This window comes from Schistosoma haematobium, chromosome 3, assembly GCF_000699445.3.
Source record: "Schistosoma haematobium chromosome 3, whole genome shotgun sequence".
Lineage (NCBI taxonomy): Eukaryota > Metazoa > Platyhelminthes > Trematoda > Strigeidida > Schistosomatidae > Schistosoma > Schistosoma haematobium.
In genome coordinates this window covers 1,010,143-1,030,251 of record NC_067198.1, presented here as the reverse complement: position 1 = coordinate 1,030,251, position 20,109 = coordinate 1,010,143, and the positions used below count along the sequence as shown (strand labels likewise).

General features: G+C 35.0%; 1 protein-coding gene across 3 annotated transcripts in view; it reads right to left on the bottom strand.

The window, feature by feature from the left end:
* Positions 1-17,378, bottom strand: part of HSDL1_5 (Inactive hydroxysteroid dehydrogenase-like protein 1) — a 38,871-nt gene extending 21,493 nt beyond the window's left edge. The window contains exons 1-5 of one of the 3 annotated variants that reach the window (XM_051212732.1): positions 17,281-17,378; positions 14,432-14,584; positions 11,569-12,004; positions 5,842-6,192; positions 3,794-4,763 (exon numbers count right to left, since the gene is read on the bottom strand). In XM_051212732.1, the coding sequence (XP_051068630.1) occupies positions 4,155-4,763; positions 5,842-6,192; positions 11,569-11,580 (972 nt within the window). In that variant the 5' untranslated portion in view covers positions 11,581-12,004; positions 14,432-14,584; positions 17,281-17,378 and the 3' untranslated portion in view covers positions 3,794-4,154. Of the gene's footprint in view, positions 1-3,793; positions 4,764-5,841; positions 6,193-8,006; positions 8,201-11,568; positions 12,005-14,431; positions 14,585-17,280 lie in introns of those variants that run through there. The other 2 variants (XM_051212733.1, XM_051212734.1) reach the window with 2 other exon arrangements.
* Between the last annotated feature and the right edge of the window lie 2,731 nt (positions 17,379-20,109).

Genomic DNA, 20,109 nt, shown 5'->3' with positions numbered 1-20,109 from the left:
TCCACCTACACTGACTTAAGGTAAAACCTTTGAATATACCGATATTACTGGACGTAAAAGGGTGAAGACATTTGTGAAATTGCACCATCTATAACTTGTTAATAAATAAAGCTAGACTATACCGTTGTCTGTACTAGATGAACGCTACATGAAGCAGTGGCTGTTTGTGAGACAATAATGTTACACTTCTCTGTAGCTGCTGTGGTCCCTACTTCTCTGACAACAAATAAATTGTCGTTCCCATCGTCACTGGTCGTTAACTGGTACTTATTGACGAACCCAGCTTTTAACTTCCGCAGCCTTTTGTGAAAAATTGCTTTGAGACAGCTCATCAACCTTAAGTCTCTGGATGCTTTAGCCCGCCTTTTAGCGATCTTGTCAAGCTGTAAATTATTATTCTGAAAGAGATAATTCACTTTAGTCAGACTGAACAAAAGCATTAATCGAAATTGTGGACAGTACAAATAACCCACCTGCATGGCGTGAGAATTTAGAAAAAGTGGTTTAAAGCCGACAACTCATTGTCTCGTGTCTTTTTGACGTGCTAAAACAAAAGCTTAAAATCGGTAGAGTATTCTTGACTAAAGCTCAATATTTTATTAAAATTCATATTTATTCATTGTAATTTAATATTCAAAGGTCTAATAATGCAATGGTGATGAAATGTTAATCCGGAAAACTGCGCAACACATATTATGAGGATTAACACCAACATTTCCCTGAAATTTGGAGCTTGGGATGTTACGAATTTAAGAACGAAAACCATTGAGCTTCCATAGTATGATCGGTTCTCTTCGGAACCGAAAACATCCAATTATAACCAACACATCAAACTTCGACTACCAAAACACAAAGAGGACAGAATTGTGGGTAACTCGATATTTGTGGTAGAACAAGTAACACAAACGAAATTGGTACAAAAGTCGTTACTATGGTAGCAGAATGTGACTTTCGAGCACGTAACAATTTAGCGAACTAAAAACCATGACAACCAATCAGAGTGCGAAGGTCATGCGGAAAATCGAATTTGTAGAATGTGTGAGCGACTATCGTTCCTGAAGAGATCTTAACCATTATAATAAAATCCAACCATTCTTGCGACCGAATCAGTGTGTACATCTATATTTACAATGACACCTGGGACCGTCATTTCCCCAATTACTTTGTTTCCGTTTGAACTGGTCAGTAGCACGTATCTTAACTAAATTTGACATTTATTCATCATTCCAAACTTAATTAGTTTGAAGCTACAGCCGCAACTCAACACACTTACTTGTGTTGCAGTCTGATTTTTGAGCTTTGAAATTCCCCACAATATATGGAGAGCGAAACGAAGTAAGGGTGATATCGCCCTTGGGGGTTTACTACCATCTAGGATTGAAAACCAATCTGCTTAGATACGTTGAGCTTTGGTTATGTACTATTGATTTCGACTCTTTAAATTTGTATGTCAATATAGATGGACTTTCTATGTCTAGGAGCTCCAATCAACAGTTATGGCCTATACTAGGACGGATCATTGCCCTTAGGCTTAGTGACGTGTTCATGATAGGGATCTACGGAGGGAATAGTAAACCCGCAGAATTCAACGAATTTCTGAAATAAAAGAAATTACTGACGTGTGTCTTTTCAGTGTCAAGTTTAATAAGTGCATAGCTATTCGGTTGGCGGCTGTTATATGTGACGCACCTGCTTGTTCTTCTGTTAGGTACACGGTGAATCATAACGGACATAACCGTAAGTTCAGCTTCAAGTATTTAGCTGTGCCAAAGCATGTCATTGAGATATGGTTGTGACTTCTTCTTCTTTTTTTAAATTCAGAATTCACAGGACGACTACCTCAATTCTCAATAGCCGAACGAACGTGGCATAAGGGAATAGCCCGTGCAATTGTTTTGATGTTCTACCTAGATTTCAATAAACATTATTTTTTCAAACAGCTTACTCTTTTACTTACATGGGAAACTGTTGAAGTGTTGAGAATGTGTGTTTGAATGTCAGATAACTTTTGGTTATATGCACATTCCTTATAAATAAAACATCACCTGTTCCTTCTCTTTCAGATAATTTCAAATAACAATGAAATAGCAATTGCATTGGATATGCAAAATAATCGATGCTTAAGCTTCTGCTCTAGTGTTGTACAATAATACGCTTTTCCTTTCAAATAAAATTTTTCAAAAATGTACCGCTTTTCCACTGCATTGCAGATATATTTTGGTCTGTTGTTGAAAATAAAGGCGAACATAGGAGACCTTTGGAGTTCTGTCAATGGATGGAAAATAGGGAGTTATGTGTGTATTTAGGCGAAAAGTAGACAATTAAGCGTATAAGTAGGCAATTCCGCGGATATTTAGGCGAAAATTCGACAATTCGGCGGATATTTAGGCGATAAGTCGGTAATTTGTCGACAAAACGGCGGAAAAGGGGAAAATCCGCATTATTTCCCCCGGACAGGCGAAAAGGGTGACATTCTGGCGCGTTTTTCCTTTATTTCCCCTTTCGCTACCAAAGCATTTACCCCTTTATTTCCCCTTTCTTCGCCTTTATTTCCTCTTTTTGGGTTGTCTGGGATAGCTTAGAACTCCAAAGTGGCCTGAAGAAATTATCTAAATGGTCTCAAACCTGGCAGTTGTCGATAAATACTCCAAAGTATATAGTGGTGCACATCGGTCATCAAGGTACAGATACATACACAGTGAATAACACTGAGATACCTATTGTCCAGACACACAATGACTTAGGAGTCATCGTTAGCGAAGACTTAAAGACTACTGTACACTCCCGTGCAATAGCCAACAAAGTTTTTAGAACTTTATGGGCTTTTAGTTATGTCAACGCTAAAACGTTTCTGACTTTGTATACAGTGTTTGTACGTCCTAAACTTGAGTACTACATACAAGCGGCTAGCCCCTGCTTAAAAAAGACAGTAAGCTTTTGAAAAGGGTTCAGAGAACAGCAACTGAGCTGATTCCCGGAATAGAGAAGCTCCCGTAAGATGCTAAACTGGTCAAGCTAAACCTATTCCTGTTGTCATATCGAAGTACTAGAAGCGACTTGATTACAATTTTCAAATTGCTTAGTGATAAATTTGAACCTGATATGCCCTCATTTTTCTTGACTTCCAAAACAGAGAATTTGCGAGGACACCAAAAAAGTTCACAAGCCCAGGACAAATTACTTGTCAGCTGACTATCGACTTTCCCGTCAAATCATCAACGAGTGGAATTCAGTACCTCAGCACGTGGTTGAGGCTCCATCCATCGACTCTTTCAAAAGAAAGTTAGATCAACTGAGAGACCATCATTGCCAGGACTGACACAGGTCATCGAGCTTCCTCTCCTTTCCAAACTGAAGCTGAAACCAGTTGTTATGTAATGCGGATATCCATGAGTAATTGTGAAATTTGGGCATCCCTCTTTCTGAAAATATTTTGCATTTACGTGGGTAAGTACGGTGTTCCGGTCGTGTTAAGGTTGGCCGAGCCTTATCTTGAGAAGATGATATGACATTTCTAGAATTGGATTTCGTGTTTTAGTGGCCAAAAAACTCACAGCGTGGATGTAACTGTGCGACGAGACAGTTACTCTCGAATCAAATTATTAAAGGAATAGTGAATCAAAGACTTAACCTGGTAACTCAGTGTTATTAATATTCAGTCAGACCATCTACTATTTCCATTCTCAACAAGTATCTGCCTAAATAACAACTTGTCGAGAATACTAAATGAAATAAACGAAAAATTATTTCTCGATCAATGAACGATGATATACGAGAAAAATGCTGATATTTTCACTAGTTTTATTGTATCTTTGAGGGTTAGTCATATGGAAACGGGATTTAATTAGTAAAACCGTGACTAATGACGTTGAAATGGTAATTGTCGAAACATTCATTATAAGATGACTCGATACGAAATTTTGAGAAGAATTTGTGACCAAGATAACTATGGATTGAAAGGTAACTGACCATTGAACATAAGAAAACTAGTTTACCATAATGTAAATTCTACGTCTATACGACTGATTTCACAGATAAAGTTACGTTTCATTAATTTTAAATAAATTCATAAAACTGTGATATAATTAAAAGCTTCGAAATGTTCATTTTTAGGTTTTACTGTTTCTCAGGAAAGTTGAAAAAAAACATTCATCTTAGTCAAACTTCTTCGATTGTCTACTGATTGGAGTGAACGTACGTTCGATTATTTTTACCCACAATGATGTTGGCATTAGATTGTATACAAATGCTTTTAACTCATGTGGAAAATAACCAGTGGTTTGTTGTTCAACACCAAACATATCCAATGCACTTTTAGCATAGACTTTAGCAGATGGTGTGAAATATGTGGCTTCTCTTAAATCGGTCATATTTGTAGATACAAATAATGGATACATCGTTTGTATAATCACATTCTTTCTATACTGTTCTGCAGCCAGACATCTAGAGAATTGAATAATGAATGCTTTGGTTGAAGGATAAATTGTCAAGTAGGGCGTCACTTTTAAAGCTGTATAAGATGAAATGTTTATGATACCAGGATTAGGTCCTTTCTGTGTTAACATTTTCGGCAGAATCATGTTTGTCATTATCAGTGTAGATAAAATGTTACAATGAATGATATTTCTAATTGATTCTTCATTCGGTGAATCAACTTCTCCAGCAAACAACTCGAAGGGTAACACCATACCAACATTGTTAACTAAACAAGCAATTGTGGACAGTTGGTCAACAGCAGGTCTTATTATTTCATAAACATCATTCTAAACAAAAGAGAACACAAGATTTGTGGAAGTTGATCATTCGAATGTTCCCTAAGTGTTTAAGTGTTTGAATATTTGATCAAATTTCAAAAATGTCAATTTATTCTGATGCGTTTGGATTGTGAATTGTAGATGAATCTGAGGCCAGTTCCCTACCTTGTTTGTCAATGGCCAACGCGATATACACTAAGGGTGTGAGATCAAATATCCTGATATCTGTTCAACTAGTATACCATATATTGATAATAAATGTCTGCGTTTTTCCGTCTCCAATATTCACGACCGAAATCCAATCAATGTTTGACAGTTTGGGTGCATCGTATGTGGATGCCTTGGTATTAAATTGAAGAATCGTTTTAACAACTCTGGTGACAAGATTGACAGCGAAGTTTCCACTGTCTACCTCCGTGTTTGATAAATTATTTCGTAACCATTACATTATTATTGTTATTATTATTTTATCATCACTGCAGACACGTCAACTGTCTCTCTATCTCTCTCTCATTCTATATCAACCACAATTATCTTTCTCTTTTTGTCTTACTACTAGAAACTAAATAGACATTCGATGACTAATAACCGTTCCACCTCATCGACTGGAGAAAACAGAAACACATTGACACTGCAAATAAAGAACGTCACAATAATTTGTAAGTCCAATATGAACAGAGTACTAGAAAGATTGTATGGCAATGTAAGACCGCACACACACACACACAGAGATGCATAAATACATACATTTACTCGCCTTGATGAAATGTTTTTGATATGAAGCTGATATATCTCATGCACGTGAATCATAGAAATACTTTTCGTGAAAAGAATGTTTTCAATCACATTTCTACATTCAAATGCATGTTATCATTAATGATCATTTTGACATGACCACATGACTCAAGTAATGACTCAGTAATAACTCGACTAACAATCTATCAATTTATGAACAAGGCAATTAGTGATACACAACTCCTGTCAATCTATTCAAACACTACCGACTGGTAAATCGAACTGATTACTTAAGTCAATGACAATAATTTAAAATTATATGATTAACAGATTCATTGAGAATGGATATTACTTTAGTGAAATCTGCAACCACAATTCGTGTTTGAACATTGTAGGTATTTGCGATTCGTTTAGCAACGGACGACAGTTGTTTCTCATCATTACTGATAAGCATGATATTGAGACCTTCTGTGGCCAGTTCTTCTGCATACGCTTCACCAATACCTGACGATGCATCAGTGACAATTGCCCATTCACCAGCCTGACGAAGTGTTTTCCGTTTAGATAAGCACCATACTCCAACAGTGTATTTCAAATAGATCAACAATAACTGTGAAAGTTTGAAACTTATCCAAGAAACGATGAGTGCAGTAAGCAAGAGTAACCGATTCTCTGTGATAAGTTCCACGAAAGTCAAAGTGCTCTAGATCACGAAAAGATCAGATAACTAGGTGAAATACTGAGATAAACAAAACATTCAAATAAATTATGAGAATGTAATTTGTATACGAATATCAATTGTATTCGACTGTGAATATCGGTTGCAACGCAAATGCAGTATTCACTGTTTACTGGCTATCGGATCGATCAGACTTCTCTGACACTTGCCTATTGACGATTCTAGTAAGACTTAACTCAATAGAGTAGGTTGAGTATAGTTGACAAGTTTGACGGTTTTCGAATAATTTCTGTCATCTGTTATTTACGTTGGTAAACGTTTGTTTGAACTTTTGAGTACTCGAGATATTTTTAATCACCACCCCTGTCACAAATCTTAGATCTCAAAGATTCTGACTTCCAACGACTCACGAACAATCATCGTTTACTAGATGACGATGATTCTTTTGAGATTTATTTTCACAACGGTGGAAACTAATTTCAAATGAACTGGCACTAATTTTGACGATGTATGATTCCCTAACATTGTGTAAAAACAAGTTGCTAAGTAGGTGAGAACTGTTAAGATCTGTACTTCCATTCGCATAGGGTTTCGGAAACATAGTAAAGTTTCCATAGTTTGAATCATTTTTCATCATACCATAATATTTATTATATCACCGGATATCATTTTACAGTTAAATGAAGGTTGGAAGAATGGATCTTTATGAGTAACTTACTCTCATTTCTTTAAAAATACGGGTATTAATTTGGCTTGAATAAGTCCTCCCACATTGTTTTTCTAATGCTGTCGAAATTTGTTGAGATAACCAATCGATCTAGGTTAAGCAGGTTTTGAAATCCTAGAGGTACTGGAAGGCCGTTTCGGGTTAGTACGAGGCTCCTCTACATTGCTCATCCACGACCCCACATCCGAGCATCGAAATCAGAACACTTGATCTTACAAACAAACGCTTAATGTCGTGATCAACGAGTCAGCATTCAATGGCGTATAAACCTAATCTAAATCAATCCATGATATTATGTGACAGTTTTGAATTGGTTTCACTGGATAACAATCTCACATTTCACATTGTTAAACTTCTCTTATCGAATGTGACTCGATATTTAAAGTAAAATGAAACAGGTTACAGACACATAATGAAAAGGGTGAGTAATTAACACATATACGACCATATAAAAGCATTCAGGGTTATTAAGCGAATGATTGACAATGTCAAATTGCACCTGGAGAAGAATTAATGAATTGCTATCTCTAGAAGCTAGAATAACCTATGTGTGTTCGACATAGCACCAGCCAATACATTCTCAGTAACACTCTATAATCTCATACGAATAACAATCTAATCTGTTTTGTGTGGACATTGTTTCCATGTTCAGCAGATAGTTCGGTGGATTTTCGTTTTCAAAGCTGAGTGGATTGGTCATGAATCTTTCTTAACATCAATGATGCAAATGAATAATATTAAACATGAACGAACAATAATCAATATCAGAAAGGGTTTTTGTGGATATTATAGTAATTTCAATAGTTGAGATCATGTGGGTGTGTTGCTCAGTTTCGTGGATTAGTTGAAGTTAGACATTAACACCATTGGATGCCAGCTCAGTGGTCTAAAAATTAAGCGCTTGCGTTCAAGACCGACGGGTTCCGAGTTCGAATCTCACGAGGCAGGATTGTGAATACTTACTGCTAAGGAGTCTCACATTAGAATGAAACGACCGTTCAGTGTTTCCGGTTTTTTCATAGTGATCTAGCTTCGATTGAATCATGATCTCAACTATTGAAATCTTTAAATAGTTCATAATGAATTGAATAATCAACAATGATTTACGTACCATTTTCTTCTGGATAATATTTATGTGTATATGATGTTGTCAATCATGTCATCACTTAAATACTCAATACAACAAAAACAGACATGAATTATGGAAAGTCACATTTGGTAACTTCAACAATGGATCAATAAGAAATGTCATTACATTTGTTTATCAGTACGTGTTTTTTGTTCGTTGTTTAATGTTCCATTAATTCCATATGATATATTGTAAATTATCATGTGTACTGCTCAATATGTTCCAGAGTTAATCGTTTAATACAGAACTCAAATTCATTGGTTAAATTCAATATCATATGATTCAAACGAAAATCAATATCTGAATTATTACCACTGTATAAGCAAGGATGGATGTTAGCTTGCAATGGAGACTAGGACGCGCGTTTTATCCTATTTGGAAATCGTCAGCTAGATGTACTTACATCCTAGAGTTGATGTTCATTCTGGGATTATATTTCAGTATCGTTCACTTCAAACATCATCATATTATTCACTTAGCTACTGAATTGTGATAACCAATGGCTTATGCATTTGGGTGAAGTTAAAATTCACTAGGTATTATTTGCTTGTATCTTTATGTTATATCTTAGTAAAGATTAAATTACTGGTAACTTCCGACAACTATTAATGGTATAACTATTCAGTAACTAGACTGTATATATCTATATTCCTCTTATTATAAGCTTTATTTTGACCCATTAACTACTGTTATACGACTTATTATTCTTAAGTTGTTTTCAGTTTATTGATTACAGTCTCTCACATTCACAGCCAATTTTTGGCTTGATCTTGTATAAACATAATTTCCTATTTTATGGTGTGATGTGGTCTGTTTGGCTGTTATATAAACTAAGTATATTTGAAAGAAATGATTCACATAGTGGATGCTGTTATTGGTGTTCTGGACTCAGGTGGACGGGCTAGGCGAAAAAAGGACCAATAAGGACGCTAGGCTGCTCATAACGGTCGAACGTCATTGATTTGGCACAGTGCCAAGATTGTGTAAGTCGTATTTTGACTGGCGAATAAATCACATTATAACAAGTTAGCCTTAAAGTCACAACACTTCCCATCTTGTTGTTTGAGACTACAATTGATCCGTCTCTTGTGTGCACATGTGTATCCTATGCGGACTGTTTCAATATTGTCTTAAGTCCCAAGCAGTGGAGTCCAGGACGTGTGGCCTGTGTTAGTCCCATAACTAATCATATTTTATATCTGCATCTGAAGAACAAAATTTTGTAGTCATTATTGAAAGTGGTGATCAAATATTGAGATAAGCAATATCTTTAATATTCAGATGATGGAGCATATTATTAATCCAGGATAAGGGTGTTGGAGGTACTGTGGTTTATAAGCTATTTGGTTGATTATGAAGCCTTCGTTGATCTTATGAAAAACATAATTAGCACTTACTTCAAGGACACGTGAGCTATAAGAATTTCTCCATAACTGACTAACAGCTTGCTTTGTTTACATATGATTCTGTTGTTTGTTGTCCATAACAGTGTGGTCGCCGCCATATGTTTATTTTAGCCATTTTTTCTCCTGACCTAAACTCTGAACCTGCGGTTATTGATCTCTCTCCTTATTGGCTGATAAATTTGGTCAATTTTGATATGTCTTTAGATTTATGTTTAATACAGACAATAAATAAACAGTTATAAACAACTACCGATAGAATCCCAGATAAACAGAACAACCTATTAGTCACTTGTGGTGAAATTTTTATAGGTCACTTATCTTTGAAGTAAATGGTAATGGTGTTGTTTAGAAGAGCAATATAAGCTCCATGACTAAAGTATTCAGCTCAGACACCACAACACCACTATCCTCAATAATAATAACAGTTATTATTATTACATGCCCAATAAAGAAGGTCTCTGGTTTAAACCAAAACTTTTGGATTCGAATACAAGCTGTACTTCATTATAGTTATAAGGAGCACAGTGTATAATACGTTGTCGGATCTTACATAGAAAAGTCTGTTCATTTTTATGCAGATTCATTGAAATCCCTCATTATCAAGGACCGGTTTCTTTTACTGCAAAGCCTAATTTTTTTCCTGATACAATACCATCAACTTTATGGGTTAAGCTAAGATATATGATCTCCACCATAGTGTGATGGCTGTTAAACTCAGCTTACTATTGACAATGTCACAAGCCTTATTCCCATATAATTCTTAAGCAAAAGGACATTTGTACGTATATTACAATTCCACATTTGCTCTTACCAATTAACGAGTACATCACAAGGATTAATATGTAAAACTTCTAAAATGAATGATACCTCTATACAGTCCTTGATAGTATTCGTTTCCAAGATCTGACTACTAGAAAACAAACTGATTGGAGATTATTTCATTGTTTTGTATAAGGTCTCCTATTTGGGTCAGTGAGATTCTCTTTATAACTCTATCTCCCAATGACATGACCCCCGATCTACTATCTTATCAATTCTTATTATTTTCTTAGCATATAAACAGGAACATTCTAAGCGTCCGATTTAACATGAAATGAAGTGCCTGTGATATTCGCCTTTTTCCCATATATTAAATTTCATAACCTTTTAATTAATACTTTAGTATCATGACTTTTCAACTCAATGACCATGACACTACAGTCTTTAGCTTGAACCATCCAAGTTTGATTCATTGTTCTGTGAAAGTTTATCCTTCAGATCCTTAGTAGACCACCTCTGTCACTTTGCAGTGGGATTTCCAAATTTACTTGGATCAGATCATTTAATGACGTTTAGAAAATACCTGATACTCATCAAGAAATCTCTTAAAATCTTCCACTTTTCCTTTTTTTGATATCGACTCATAGCCTGTTCGGTCAATACCATTTTACTAAAATAAAAGAACACACGTAATCAGTAAGAATTTGATTTGGAACAGCACTTTCTTCTTGTCTATATTCCACAAATATTACAAGAGATTCCTTATTAGTCATGAGACGCTTGAGTATTCCATCCTCATCAGCATTAAATCTAACTAGACTAACACATTGAGACGAAAAAACAATCTGTAAATCTAATAGATTGTCTGAGAAAAAGAAACTATAAAAATATACTCCAATCCCTAGAAGATGATAATCATACTTGGAAGTACAGTTAGACCTGCGAAAATATTATAATCTTTTAATCATCAGTTATAACTTAAGTAGAATTATACAAAATTGTTCTTTAGTTACTATGACAACGTAAAGATAAAATCAATTCACAAATATTTAAAGACATTTCAATAGTTGAGATCATGAGTTAATTGAAGTTAGGGCACCATCTAAAACATGGAAGCACTGGACGGCCGTTTTTTTTCCTATTTTGGGACTCCTCAGCAGTGCGTATCCACGAATCCTTCTCGCGGGATTCGAACCTAGGACCTATCAGTCTCACGCGCGAGCGCTTAACCACCACCACCTTTTGAAAAAAAACATGAAAATTATTGTGGAATTCAACTTTTAACTGTAAAATCTTTTCTGTTGTAAACAAATTTTTCTTTTATAGTTTACAAAATATTATCAAACGTTATAAATTAACAGTTCCAAACATTTACTTACGATTATATACATTCTAAAGGAATCAGAAGCAGAATATTTTAGTTAAAATACTTTAACTACTTATAAGTTTAAAAGTAGTGTTGAAATGAAAACAATAAAAAATAGGTAATGGAAATAAAAATATTTCAATGAATCCATATAAGTGTCAGTATTATAATAAAAGAGATTAAAATTGTTGAAACTTTCAAATTATCTACATGATTACAACCATTAAAATCATTACAATAACAAAAACGTTTAAAATCCATATTCTCATCTCTAAATAATCCCATAGCAGTTTCAACTAAAGTTTTCCCTTTTAAAACTTTTAATAAATAATGTTGATAATCACGAGAATTAACACAGTAACCATGACGACGAAGTTGTGGCATATCTAAACGATATTGTGTATTCATTATTAAATCACTTAAACAACCACGAGTTACAGTAGTTTGATCTGTATAAAATAGAAAGAAATGAAATGAATATAAATCATTTTTATTATTGGATATCCCATTTGATAACATGCTTGTATTAAAAGTAAAATGGGTTGTTTTCATGTCACTATGTAAAAGATTAGTATTAGGATTTAAATACCTCGAGTTGAAGTGTCTTGCTTCTGGCCAAATATGTTTGCTAGATTTATCCATTATGAATAATGGAATTTAGGTTTATAGCTTCTAAATAAGTATTTTGTCTCATTGTCTACTTTATCATCTGATCATACGATTAGATATTTTAAATGATTGAATTCAGTTGTCATCAGTTGATGGTATTGCTAACAGTAACTGCGAGTTCCATTACGATCCAGAATCCAATGTCACGTTTGATATGTGGTTTCGAAGTTACGAAGACTTATTCAAATTTGACTTTGCTAATCAGGATGATGCTTGGAAGGTCCGCTTTCTGCTTTGAAAGTTGAGTCCTAGTGAACTAGACAGATATTGTAACCTAATTCTTCCTCTAAACCCACGCGATCGCTCCGTTGCGTCTTTTGGTATGCTATTTGGTAACTCTCCCCAAAGACGGTTTTGTACTGTATATATACGTTTTGAATTGCCCTTTATTGTTATCTCTCGTTTCTGGCTGTTTTGTGGAATATACTTTCCCATTCTAAGCTTGAACTTCTCTCTCTAGTTAGCGGGGCTGGGAAACATCAAATAGCTAGCTTATTGGTCTTTGGTCATCGAGTCGTTGTTCTCGTTCGTAGATTAAGTGAACTTGTGATAGCTTCAAACCTAGCAATTCCCTAATTGATAATCATCAAAACCATTTACTTGTTAAGTTTGAAAAATAGACGAATTATACAAATGTGAATTACTGATTTCTGACTGTTTATAAGTTGGTATATTGTCAGTTTAAAGCCTGGAGTAAATGTACTACATCAATAAAATGAGATAAAACTAACAAGATTATTCACAAACACTGTTATCACTATTATACAGAGAAACCAAGTGTGGAACAATTAGTTTGAAAAGAACACATAAAACAAAGAGAACAAAATGTAAGGAAGAATATTGAGTCATAATCTAGAACTCATGATAGGAACCATTGGGTCAATACTAAGCAAGTAGCCTATACGTTTCAATATTTCTCAAGCTAATCATTGATCATTTATTGAACTGGTTTCAAGTACTGATTTGTTAGTGCTTGGGTTTGATGCAACAACCGCTTAATCAAGATAGTATTATACATTGAAATAAACGCATGTCTCACTTACTTTAGTCAATAAAAAATCCCAGACTTATCAAATTTTATGTCATGTGTTTTTTTACCTATTATACTACACCTGATCTCTTTCTTATTTACTCGGTTGTTATTCCATTAGCGAGTAATTCCTCAATGAAATCTATAAAAAATTTAGTAATCTACTAAAGCCCTTTAGCATAACACAGTTTATAACATAACAAGATAATAAATCACAAATGTGAACAAAGATTATCCGAACGAAGAATAAATGAATAGTAACTTCCAGGAATTATATATATGGAACTTAAAACAACTGTCAACTAATATCATACTCAGAATCTTCAGCATGAACGTCAAGACAGTTCTACTGTACGGAGCTGAAACATGAAGAACTACCACAAACATCATCAAAAAGGCTCAAGTATTTGTAAACTGTTGTCTACACAAGATGCTCTATTCTGTTAACTGGATACCATCAGAAACAATCTTTTGTGGGAGAGAACAAACTAACTTCCACCTGAAAAGGAAATTTAGAGTGGGATAAGAAATACACTGAGAAAATCAACAGACTTCATCACAGGGTAATTGCTAACTTGGAATCCTGAAGGGAAACCGAAAAGAGGAAGACCGAATAACAAACTGCGTCGAGAATTGTAAGCAGACATTAAAAGGATGAATAGCGACCGGGAAGAATCGGAAAGAATTGGGTTGGGTAGAGAATGCTGATGGGCGGCCTATGCTTCACCAGGTGTAGCACGTATAAGTAATATATATATATATATATATATATATATATATTCGTATCGTATGATTACTAAGTAAGTAGATGGTATATATTCATGTTCTTTTTATCATAAGTTTCCGTTTGACCCATTAACTACTGGTATACGATCCACTATTCTTAATTTATTCCCAATCTATGAGTTACAGTTACCTGTATTCATAACCACTTTTGGCTTGATGGTGTATAATTATCATTTTGCATTTTATAGTGTAATGAGATCTGGTTTTTATATATACAGACGACCTATATTTTAAATCTATAATTCATGTAGCAAAAATTGATATACCTTCTAGACTGAATAGGATGATTTACGCAAATATATCAAGGACCAATATGGATATATATATATATATATATATATATATATATATGAAGAACAAACGAGTGAACACACATTCTTCTTAGATATACCTTGAACTTTTTCAATTAATTTTACACAATAATTTTCAATCAATGCTCGACCAGAACATTTCTTCCAGTGAATTAATCTTACATCAATTGGATCACCACAACCTGATTGAGCACTTGTACAAGAATAACAGTACAATTCAGCTGATATTAACTCTAAAATTAATAAAAATAATATATAAACAAGATAACTGAATAATTCAAATATGAGAATTCTTTGAAAGAACTTTGTTTTTCAAAAATCATTCATCTTTTTAAAGTAATATTGTGTACAATATGAAGTATTGCGACCCTGCTCCAACAACAAGTCGAAATATCAACACAATGATGGATGTAAGAGTTAACACAATGAATAAACGTATCGTAAACACTATTAACTCAAAGCTGTACTGTTCCAATTTAAAGTTGATACAGTAACTCAAACAATTAGGAAAACGAAAAAAAGTCAACATTTTATCCATCTTCTAGGCAACGATAATACATGGAGAAAAAGTGGTTATTTATACAATTTCAAGACTGTTTTTCATAGTCAGTTACTTAAAACAAAGGTTTTATGATGTTCATTTTGACGGTCAGCCAGTCACATTCAACATAAAGCTAGATATATATGTACTAAAAACTGAGTTTGCATGACACATTAACATAGTGAAATGAAATCAACAAGGTGTCTGGCAGAAGATCCTACCCAGTATTACTATCACTAACAACGAGAAAAGATATATATTAGTTGTTCGAGTAATACATAATATGAGAAAATACTAGGGCTTATGACAGACGTATAATCGCGCATTCTGACCTCCTTAAATAATGAATCAGTATTGATATTAGGGTACCAAAGAAGAAATTGACTGAAACAAGTGACTTTTCCTAACTCATGGGGTAGGTTGGCCTTAAAACTGTCGTATAAATGGTACCATCGGCAAATTCACAGACGAACGTTATATTTTAGTAAACTGAATAAAGACGGCTTTAGTTTGCCTTAGAAGTGAATATGAATTAGTAATACCTAGCATAAAGTACTGCTATGAAATCAGGATTTTTATTAAACAGACACTGTTTTTTAAAAGAATGTAGTGCTTGAATGAACAGTGATTTGGCTAAAACCAAATGGATCTCATATAATTTGGGCAACAGGGTTATTTATCTTTTGATGACTATGCCTATCAAAACACACGTTACACATATTTCGCCATCACCTTATTTCACTATGTTATACTGGATATTGTAAGAAGCTCTAAGATGACGAAGGACAGTAAAAAGCAAATGGCGGTTTGTGGCATCAATTACTGTTGGTTTGTCATCAAATGTTCATACTGTTGTCCACAGTAGTTTATGATTATAGGCTAAAACAGGACAACCTAAAACTAGTTGAGGTGTGGAGTATGGTAATGAAATTCTTTCTTCATTTTACATATTGCTTTATTCTAACTTCTTAAGTTCCTCTTATTCAGGTACTGCTCACAGTGCTCTTGCTGCCTTGAGATATTTTCTGGTTCTTTTTACCATACCGAGGTGACAGAAATCTAGACTGAAACTTTAGATTTTACACTGATTCTACTACGATTACTACTACCTCTGACTAACTTGTTAGTCCCCTCAAAAGTATGCGGAAACAACTAATCCATTAGCTTCTGACAACAAAACTAAAGTTTTAATAGGCAGTAAACTTTTCCACTACCCTATACGTTATTCATGACTAATCTGTGCTACTGACACAAGGCCACAACTACTCAACCGTATCTGACCAAACACACTATACAGTCAAAAATAACACAAGTTATTTACTGGGGAGTTTTACATGTTTCTTGAATGGACAACGATGTGATTTGACTATCCTATATATAAGCGAATTTTATCCCACAAATGGAAGAACCTAAATTATAAGGCTGAGAAATAGAAATTAAGGCCGTTCTAATCAGTTGCATACTTTCACACAGTACCGAAATCTTTAACTCGTAAAGCATGTTATGGAAAATGTGACATGAGAATCACAATGAGGTAACTTTTTAATAACAACGGGAAAATAAACCTTACAAAAGCTATGACAAAACAGTTAGAAAAGTCTTGCTCTTCTAAAAAGACAACTACGTAACTTTACCGACCTTAGGCAGTCCTGATAGTTTCTTTAAACCATAGTCAGTCCTATAATATATATACTTATAAGTTGGGTTTATTTTGCATAGGTATACCTACTATCTGGTATACCAGACTCGTCTTAACAAACCGGTCTTATTTGATGAAGAAGAAAAGATTTCGCTCAATCTTGTTTACCAAAGAGTAAATACTAAAGTCTAAAATCCCATACTGGGCACTATGTAATGTATAATCAGCCGACTAAGCTAACATTAAGGAACACAACTCTGTTTACTAGAGCCGGCAATTATCAAAGATACTGAACAACCGATGTGCTTTGTTCATTTTGTTCCCCGACAAAAAGTTCATGGGTGCAAGACAAAAAATCGGGTATTGAATGTGCCTTTCTGCTAAAATATTTGATTCATTCACTTGTTATCAACATAATTAAACCTTTTCATAACAGAAAAGGCTCTGAAGATAGCATTAAGCTGTTTTAATGGATCCAATACATTCGAAAGACTCGAGTCGATCGTCTCGTAGCTAAGGAACGGTTTCATATCTTTAAAAATGAACAAAATCTCTAACGACACGAAGTTTTTATTAGGTTTGTATTGTTGAATCGGTCACTGCACATTTATCACCTAAAACAGAGAGGAAAACTAGCAGCACAGTTTTGTTTCCGGTCTCATTGTAACACGGTGTGTTTTTCTTTTAAAAAGCAAATGGTGAACTTTATTTCCTTTAAAAGCGATAATAATGAAAAAACAATCACTAACCAGCAGCCAAATGTATTAGACAAATACTAAATATAACATTCATTAAAGTGTAAACTGATGTTTACACTTTCGTAAGTTTGCTGGAAAAAACGATATAGTTAAACAAATCAAATGGTTCAAATAGTTGTGGACGAAATAGAAGAAGCTTTCGCTTAACAGACTTCCATGTCTAGTAGCAGGAGATCACCAAATCCTTCAGGCAGGAACCTAGGTATGTTAACAATAAAACAGGAGAAGAAATTAGTAAATCATAGTGCGATACTATCCTTAGTCCTTAAGAATAGATCAAATTGCCTCTTAAAGGACTCCTGGGAAGTCGCTTGGACTAGCTTGGCCGGCAGTGAATTCCAGCATTTGACAACTCTTAAGGAGTAGAAGTTGTGTCTACAGTCCGTTCTGCTAGGTTGTGTCTCCAGTTTTTGGGTGTTACCTCTTATGTTAGTGTTGGGACTAAGCTTAAGTAAGTGTTTGAGAGGATGTCCAGAAGTGTTAAGGATACTACAAGCCATCAGAAGGTCACCTCTAAAACGTCTATACTCTAATGGGTAAAATTTAAGTGAATGGAGGCGCTCTTCATAAGGTTTAAATTTGAGTCCTCGAACAGATTTCGTGGCTCGCCGTATATAAGCGACTTAGATTTGTGTATTGAAGCCAAAAAACTATGGTCTGCATTAATCCTTTTCTATTAAGCTTCTGATAGTGTTTTGTTTCCTCTCGAATAATTCAAATGACGGGTTCAACGAATTTATGACTCGGTGTGCAAAAGTGTATGAACTCACTTGCCATGTCCTCTGGGTGTTCGAGATCTTGAAGAATGAAGAGAGACGATATATCAAATCCTAAATCGTTTCCTGGTATTCCGCACATCAAGATTAAGTCAGCTCCTAATCTGTGGGGAGACAGAGTAGAGAAGTTCGGCATCTCAAACTGCTCTGTGTATTGTATACCCCGGAGTATTGAATCTGTATGGTTGGCTGCCCTTTTCATGGTTTTCATGAAATTCGAGTCACTTAAGACAGGAGCTTGAAGGCTTCTTCGAGTTTGGGTCACACTAAGGTTTTGTATACCGCAATGACATATCAGTACACAACTTAATAAATATCCACTTTAGACCTCATAATATCATGAACTCCCTATCTGTGACCGCGTGGTAATGGACCGTGGTCTCGAGATCATTGCCTATTGTTAACTCAAGATCAATTCCGAATGTGCACGTCGACACTCTTGAACGTATTCCTATTTATCAACCAAGTTTTAGACAAGCCGCTTGAAATGCACATGAACTTAGATCTCCTGTTATTCCCCTCCATATGTTTACATCATCAGTGTAACTTTGGAGACTGAACTACACTTTCTGCTTATCACATATCAGGGCATATTTCACCCACTTTAGAAGAGGTTCGGCAATCCCTAGACTTTTCAGAATAATCCACATCCGTAAACAAATCCATAAAGTAGATAGTTCTGTAAGTCTTCAAAATTGATACTGGCCTCATTAGTTTTACGAGAAACACCTAGCTGAAGACGCTGAATCACGCACCCGCACTAGGTCACGAGTGTGTAAGCCGTGCTATGAATCCTTTGCAACTGTCAGTCAACTTACACCAGACGCTTCCCGACATATCGACTGCCTTCAAACTACACCTTCGACCCCCTTCATTTCTGGCCTCTGATTCGACTGGATTGATATAACTCGATTATTGAGGTGTTGCGTGTTAATGCGCTGTCAAAATCCAAATACTTGTGTCACGTTTAAATCTATTAATCGTCACCATATCAAATTCTTTGCAGAAGTCTTTGTAGAAACCATCTATTGATTATCCATCATCCGGCAGTTCTGCTCATTTTTTGTGCCGTTCCTAATCACACGGCTGACCACTACTCACCAATGGTGTTCAATGTTTACCAAGTCATTGGTTTCTACGAATGCCATTACAGCTTTACTGGTTATTCTTACTAGTATTTCAACTGCGACACTGGTAGAGCCAACAGGTCTGTGGTTCAGCGCAGGTTATCTTGATCCTGTAGTATGAATTCTAGTGACAGTTGCATCCTTCTAGTCCATGAGTAACTCACCCTGGCCAAGTTACATATTGAATATCTTTGTAAGTGTAGCAGCAATGTACTGGGCAGTCCATCTCACAATTTTAGAGTACAGTTTATCCAGTGGAGTTCATTTTTTGAACCCAAAATACAAAGTGCCTTTAGTACATCTTCTCGATTAAGACCCAAGGTGGTCGGCAGATTGATCTTACCAGTGAACTGCCATACCTCGTGTAACATAGACATTTGAGAATAACTTATTATTAAAATTTATGTCAAGCAGATTTATTGGCTTTTTCTACTTTTGTATTTATGGAGATAATGTTCACGACCGAAGACGTTGAGTCGTTTGTGGTAAGAAAACCTGGGTATCATAACTTGAACGTATTTCTCTTTTTAAGTCGATTTTCACATAGGTGTATTTCAACAGATTGAAGAAACTATACCGATAGTATTTTAAGGAATGAATAAAAATCTGTACGAGTAAAGAAGATTGAAAAAAATTTTTTGGATTATGTAGATCTCCTACATGTAGTAAAATAGATACAATGCCTGGATATTTAAATGAGATTTTTGGATAGCCGTTATTGTCGCTTTTATAAAGTCATGAGATGGACCTGTTTTGGCGTTGTTGTCCAATTTAACTTGAAATAAGATTTCTCGCCTGACAGTGAAACCATTTAAAAGACAAAAACAAAAGTTGAAGTAGTTGAGATGGGAAAATAATATCAATATCATTGGCCAATTACATCCCACTAGACCACCAAAAGCCGTGAGCGGACAGAA